The sequence below is a fragment of the Seriola lalandi genome, unplaced genomic scaffold (assembly GCF_002814215.2).
Source record: "Seriola lalandi dorsalis isolate HSWRI2012SDOR001 ecotype SW California unplaced genomic scaffold, Sedor1 jcf7180002053708, whole genome shotgun sequence".
In the NCBI taxonomy this organism is placed as follows: domain Eukaryota; kingdom Metazoa; phylum Chordata; class Actinopteri; order Carangiformes; family Carangidae; genus Seriola; species Seriola lalandi.
The window spans coordinates 5,428-12,537 of NW_019524261.1; the positions used below are offsets into that span (position 1 = coordinate 5,428).

The following is a 7,110-nucleotide window of genomic DNA, read 5'->3' on the forward strand; positions in this document are numbered from 1 at the left end:
AAACTAAATCAGCTATTTTGGTAAAATATCTTTGTTTTGCTTCATGGGTTTCTGTGTTTATAGTTTGGTTTTGTCCATTTGAAATACTTATTTTTGTTTCATTATCCTTCTGTATATGTTGCATTTATTTCCTTTTATTGTATTTTTTTATTTGTATGTATTGTTCATATTTTACTATGTATTTTATTTCAGAAATGAATGATTGTTTAGCAGCAGTGTTGGTGACTAGAAGATTAGGTTTTATGTTGCTTTCGTATAAACCAGGTCTAGGCTAAGACCTGAACACATGGGCGCTGGGTTTACTACCCAGAATACCTTTTTCATTTGCAACCTGTTCACAAGAGGACGAGGTGGCCGAGTGGTTAAGGCGATGGACTGCTAATCCATTGTGCTCTGCACGCGTGGGTTCGAATCCCATCCTCGTCGGGACAAAGTTTACTTTAGTCTTCCATGACAACAAGATCAGTTTCTATCCCTAATGCTCTTTCCTCATTGATACTGTCACATGAACTTGGAGAAAAGGTGGGAAAACCAATGACATGCAGTAGTTCACAGGGGAATTAGCTCAAATGGTAGAGCGCTCGCTTAGCATGCGAGAGGTAGTGGGATCAATGCCCACATTCTCCAGTACACATCTATTCTTGAAGACAAGGCTTCAGGCAGTGAGTCTTTATGCAGCAGCCTGATGGACAAAATCAGTGAGAGTTTTAACTCAGGTGAGACAATGAAATACACAACTAGTCTGACATCAAGCTCAAACAGAAGGAGGAGGCAGGAGCAGTGAACAACTACAACAACACATTTAAAGCACGGCTGCAGCAAAAAGGTCCGCCGCCACTTGTGGAAAAGAAAACACTCGCATAAATGGAAAGATTCTTCCAAAATTTCCATTTCGTTTCATTCACTTTCCCAGGTGTACGGGCCAAATGTAGCTCCTGTATGTTCCTGCACCTACGAGAAAAACCTCCTGAGACGCTCGTGGGTTTGATACCCAGAGCTGCTTCTTCCGTTACACTGCCCCAACAGGACGACGAGGTGGCCGAGTGGTTAAGGCGATGGACTGCTAATCCATTGTGCTCTGCACGCGTGGGTTCGAATCCCATCCTCGTCGGGGTAGAATTTTCTTTAGTCTGCCATGTTTCCATGCCAACAAGTTAACTGGCTCCATTATAACAACTCTCTGTAAGACTCTGGAAGCAGGTCACAGGGGATTTACCTGAAATGAGTGGGAGGTAGTGGGATGGACATAATAAGTGAGTGTTTTAACTCAGGACATTGGGTCAAATACTGTGAGGTCCCATGGGACAACATGTCAATGAGGAACAGAGAAACTGATAAAGAGAGTTGCTTTAATATAGCTGTTGTCAACATGGAAAAATGGCAGACTAAAGCAACCGCCATTCCATTGAGGACGGGATTTGAACCAACACATGCAGAGCACAATGGATTCGTTTCGAGTCACCTTCACTTGATTCTAATGGGTTTTTACTTTGGGTTAATTCCCCTTAAGTATAATATGATCATTTTACCCTGAACTGACAGAACAAGCTCAAATTCTGCCTTAAAAACTCAAAAGATTCATTGTTAGTTGTATAGTATGATTACGTTTTCACATGTACACATTCAAAACTGGAAAGCACTCCCCTGAAACATCTTTTCTTTTCTATTGATGGTCATTCATTTTTGTCAGTGGCTGAGCGAGGTGAGTTCAGGTTACAGTGAGGCGGATGGTTCCACTCATTAGTGATCATCATTACTGAGACCTTTAACAACCAGACTGTCGGAGAGGGTCGAGAGTGAGTGTTTGTCCTGGTATGTCCTCCAGCTCGCTGAGAGACGAGGCTGTTTGTAATGAGAGGATCTGTTTATAGATGTTTCTATTTGCCAGACAGTGACATGTCTACCACAAATGAAACCACATTCATTTTCAGTTTGGTCACAGACGACACATTCAAAGACCTCGATAGATCTGTGTCTTCAGGAAAAGAGATACTTTGGCCAGGATTGGCGGTCTCCTTCTGGATCAGGGCCCTGGTAAGTGAGCTTGAAGGTGACCGCCTGCAAGCTCACCTTCGCTTTTATCCGAAAACATTGGAAGGCAAAAGTGTCCATAGCTAATCCGAACTGGAAAACTGAAGAGGTGGATGAAAAGTCAACCGTCATAGAGAAACATTAGATGTGGTAATAAATATACATATATATATATATATATATAATGGAGCATATTTTTAAATTGTTGGACACACCATCCTGAATTTCAGATGCTGTTCAACCAATTGACAAGCAACTTTGATGGAGTATACTGTCACTACCCACAGGGCCCAGTCTGGCTCAGCCCAAACACATGGGGTCACTGGTGCTGAGTATGGGGAGGTCATGAAAGGAGGGTTCAGGTTCAGGTTCTGCAAGACAACTGAGGAAGGGACTGCAGGGTCTTTCCGAGGCTTGACTAATGCTGCAGGGCTACCAGACCTACGGACTTGTTTGTTTCATTGGGAACGTTGAACCGGAGTGAACTTTTACTGTAACGGAACACAACGTTATCTGACAAGAACAATCAAATACATGCAAACATGCATTCCTGTTAGATTACTGCACTGTGCCCCCCCTCCAACACAGTCCCTTGCATTTTTGAACACAGCGTTGTCTTCGGTCGGAACGTCCACAGACTCATATCTTTGGTAGATTTTATTAGGCCGTCTTGGTTGACGTGGTTGTGGACTGGCAGGTGGGTGTGGTGGTATAACAGTGCTTAGTCTCCCCAGGAAAGTTTTTTCAAGGGTGGTTAAAATCACACTCCAGATCTAGGAGGAACAAATGGACCAGGATTCAGCAGGGATCATGGGAGTTTTCCTCACCAGTTGGAATGTGTTTCCTAGCCTTGGGTAAGACCTTTGGGGCGTATTGCATGAACAGGAAGTGCAGGGAGACGTTCAGCCAGGTTCGTAATTTGCTTCTGTTGGGATTTTTTTGACAGAATCTTTGGGGACATTAGAAGTGGAGGGTGTGCGAATTAACTCAAGAAGCTTCTTTGCAGATGATGTGGTTCTGTTTGCTTCATTAGACCATGACCTCCGGCACAGATTGGGGCAGTTTGCAGCCAAGAACGAAGCAGTTGGGTGGAAAGTCAGCACTTCCATGTCTGAGACCGTGGTACTCTGGTGGAACGCCATGAATTGTCAACTTGGGTTTGGCGGCGAGTTGCTGGTGCGGCATCTGAAGGCCTTATTCCTTACTGAGGGTAATAGGGGGCAGGCAGATCGACTGTGTTGTCTTAGTTTAAATGAATCTGAGCCTGAAAGGGAAGTTTGGATTTAAATGTCAATCAATGTTCAAATCGTCGGTGGAGTGATCTAAACGATGAGAATGAATCATGAACTGATCCTACCTGCAAGTTTTCCACCTTGAATGATACACATTTTGTTATTTGTTTCACACTAGTACTGGGCAGATTGATGCCCAAGGTATCTATATTACTGACACAGTGATTTGTTCTGAGAATCAAAACTAGTCTCCAAACCAAAAAATAGAATGGAAAAGGTCGTTTTCTTTTATTTTCTCCCATAAGTCAGAACAGAATGTGTAGACTAATAGTTAGAGGCGGACTTTCTGCTGTGTAACTTTGAGTGTTGCTGTGTGGTGTGTTGTTACTGACTTTTTGAGTGCACTCTTGTTCATCCTCTGCTCCTCGCTGTCAGCATTCTGACACTGAGTGTTAATCCTCTTCTCCCAGAACGTCTTAATGTGCAGTCTGTCATGGATCAGAGCCACATTCATCTGCAACAACACAATACACCCACAGTGACACTTCTACTGTTGAAAAGACTGATTCTACCACCACTGATACTTTAATTATAAGAGACTGTGCTCCCATAAAGAGAGACCCCACAGGTCGCCCTGTCAGACCGGCCCTGTCCCTTAGAAATTATGTTTATTTACAACAAAACTGAAACAACAAGCAAATATGTTTTGTCGGAAATGTAATCACTGGATTACTTTAAAATGCATCATCATTTTTGAATAAATGAAGCCTTACATCTATTAGCGGTAGTGGTTGGGATTGTGTCTATGGTTTATGCAAACAAAGCACTTTGGTTAATTTTACTGAAAGATGGTGGTTTTGGTTAAATGTAAATAAATGGGTTTATCTGAAGTCACAGTGAACTGCATTAAACCAGGATCTTTCCCCAGCTTTTACTGAGAGTTGTGAGATTCAGTTAATTTCCACCGACGGCTTTTCTATTATCATTATAAAAAAAACAACTTTTTTTCCTGTTACTGTCACGATAATGATCTGCACTTTACAAAACAGGTTCACGCTATTTTACAGGTAGTTAACTGGTCACTAACGATGTTCACAGCAACGAATCAGGCGTGAAACATTATCAATCTACACTGAAACTACAAAGGCAGAGAGAATAATCACCCTTTCTATCATCTAAAAAAAAAATCAAGTATAGAAGCTAAACAAAGCCTAAAAACTAAAACAAAAAATCAAGTTTATTTATTATTTACAGTCCCCAGCCTAAAGGAATCAGGCCTTTCTGTGTTTGTCTTTGTTTTCTATCTGTCCCAGTCCGATTATATTATATATATTGAAGTCAATATAATACAGTGTGTGATTTAAAGGTAGTTTAACCATGAAATCACATAATATTCTATCGGGTCAGAAAATGAGAGCTAAGCTGGTGAGATCTAGATTTAGCTGCAGCTCTCTCATGGCTAGTTTTCAGCCGAGACGTCCCTCTGACTTTATCTGTAAATAGAGAGCGCAGTGACGAGTCCTGCAGTGCAGCACGACTACACAGAGAAAGTTCAGACACTGCCTTTTTGTTTCCGTAGTAACGACAAATTTAAAAAGCAGTTTTTACAGAAAGTCCACATTAATATGGAGCTATGTTTTTATATACAAAACAGACGTCATAAGGTCAGATACAGGTTATAACTCAGATTTTAGCCAATACATAGTTACCGAGACGTATAAATGAACATTTATCCAAAGTGTTTCATGAAGTGAATTTTAAGATCAACTGCACTGAAAATAACTCCACACAGCTGCAGAAAATAAATGACATTAAACAATGAAATGTAGTTGAATTATTTTAGATAAAGTAGAAAACAAACCTTGATTCAGACCTTCAGCTGAACGTCCGTCAGCCTCAGTGGATGAACCTATGACTCTCTCTCTCTCTCTCTCTCTCTCTCTCTGTCACTTCCCTCCCTCCTCTGCAGAAATGAATGTTTTACATGTGAACCCTGGTCAGTAAATCAGTCATTAAATCTGCCCCCCCCACCTCTGTCCTCCTGGGACACACAGTGGGTGAGAGACATGGATGGACAGAGAGAGAGGGAGAGAGATGGAGAGAGAATGAAATGAAAGACAGGGAGGATGGAGGGAGAGCTCGGAGGTGTGAATGAACTTATTTATAGATGCAGTTTTTTATTGCCTGACTTGGTTCAAGTCTACACTCTGATTGGCCGGTGAAGCTCTGAAGTCGTTTTACTATTTTTAAGTTTCAGAAATGTTCTTTAAAGGGAGAGATTTCACACAGCTGAGGGTTTAGTGTTGCTCTGATCAACAGTTGGAAAGTGGTGAAAGCGTTCAGCAATCCTGTTTACAAGAAACGACCACGTCGTTTTACACCTCACTGTGCGTTTCCAGGTGTTTCCAGGTGTTTCCAGGTGTTTCCAGGTGTTTCCAGGTGCTTGGTGGGGTCATGTACGATCAAGTGTTTTCCAACATTAGATCATAAATTACATTTTATATTGGTAATGAAATTGGAAACGAGTTAACGTTAGTTACCTAAACTGATGAAGTTAGATACTAGCTAGCTAAAAAGTAACTTAAGACAAAGGTTAGAAACTAACTAACATTAGTGTTTATCTGTAGATACTTCACTTCATACATCCACTGTGTCGGAAATCATATCACAACATTCTTCCAGGTAGGATTAAGGGAAATATAACAATTACAGATAGGAGGGATATATAAATGCTTTCAACCTCCTCCTGTGGTTTTTGCTTCTTTTACTTTTACTCCTTCGAACCTTCGAAGTACTAAAACCACAGTGAAGATAAACTCCATTAAAGTACAAATCTGCATTTAAAATGTTAATTAAATGAAAGTATGTAAGTATAGTCAGGAAAATGTACTTGAAGTGTGAAAAATAAAAGTGCTGAGTGCAGAGGATTGGCTCAGTATTGTGCTTAAATAAAGTACTTGAGTAAATGTACTCAGTTACTTTGCATTACTGTTGAAAGTGAGAAGATGTGGGGATGTTGAGTTAGGAAGAAGTGATGTTAGCAGACGTCTGCTACATTAGCCGCTGCTAACATCACACGCCTCGGTCTGAGAAAGCTCGTTAAACTTTACAGAAACCACAGAGCGAGATTCACACTGACTGCAGAAGTCTCGTCGCCTCCGTCGACCTCTCAACACGTCTTCAACCAGCAACACACACACTTTTACATCACTGCTAAATCACTTCCACTCTGATTTCAAGTCCATTTAGTAGCTGTTCTGGAGCTTTCAACCATTTCAAAATCTCGACCTGCAGTTGATGAAAACGCAGATGTTGTTATTTATTTCTTTTTTCTCTGTGTTTTACTGATGTTGATGAAAGGTAACAAACAACATCAATGTTTCCGTGACGACTGAGCAAACTCCATTATGTCATGTGAATGAAAAAAGCTCAGGTCACAAGTGATGAGGTGTCAATCATCGACATACACACACACACACACACACACACACACACACACACACACACACACAAACACACACACACACACACGCACGCACGCTGTCAGCGCTCTGTCTACTCCCTGACAGCTGTCACATCCTGTGTCTTTAAAGATAAATAACACACACACATTTGTTCTTTGTGTGTGTGTGTGTGTGTGTGTGTGTGTGTGTGTGTGTGTGTGTGTGTGTGTGTGTGTGTGTGTGTTGGAACATTTACTCAATACTGTGCAGGAAAACTGACACAAGCAAATGATCTGTGTTGATAATGATGTCATGCACAGATCACAACTATATCAGTGTGTGTGTGTGCGTGTGTGTGTGTGTGTGTGTGTGTGTGTGTGTGTGTGTGTGTGTGTGTGTGTGTG

At 41.3% G+C, this 7,110-nt stretch overlaps 1 protein-coding gene and 3 non-coding genes across 4 annotated transcripts in view; 3 read left to right on the plus strand and 1 right to left on the minus strand.

The window, feature by feature from the left end:
• The window catches only part of LOC111651613 (protein FAM240B), an 8,466-nt gene extending 3,142 nt beyond the window's left edge, over positions 1-5,324 (minus strand). Inside the window, exons 1-2 of the mRNA XM_023401608.2 lie at positions 5,125-5,324; positions 3,656-3,777 (exon numbers count right to left, since the gene is read on the minus strand). Of these exons, the coding sequence (XP_023257376.1) occupies positions 3,656-3,777 (122 nt within the window). The 5' untranslated portion in view covers positions 5,125-5,324. The remainder of the gene's footprint in view (positions 1-3,655; positions 3,778-5,124) is intronic.
• On the plus strand, positions 345-426 carry trnas-gcu (transfer RNA serine (anticodon GCU)). The gene has a single exon. It is a non-coding gene; the product is annotated as a tRNA-Ser (tRNA).
• Positions 555-627, plus strand: trnaa-agc (transfer RNA alanine (anticodon AGC)). The gene has a single exon. It is a non-coding gene; the product is annotated as a tRNA-Ala (tRNA).
• trnas-gcu (transfer RNA serine (anticodon GCU)) lies at positions 1,030-1,111 on the plus strand. The gene has a single exon. It is a non-coding gene; the product is annotated as a tRNA-Ser (tRNA).
• Positions 5,325-7,110: the final 1,786 nt, after the last annotated feature.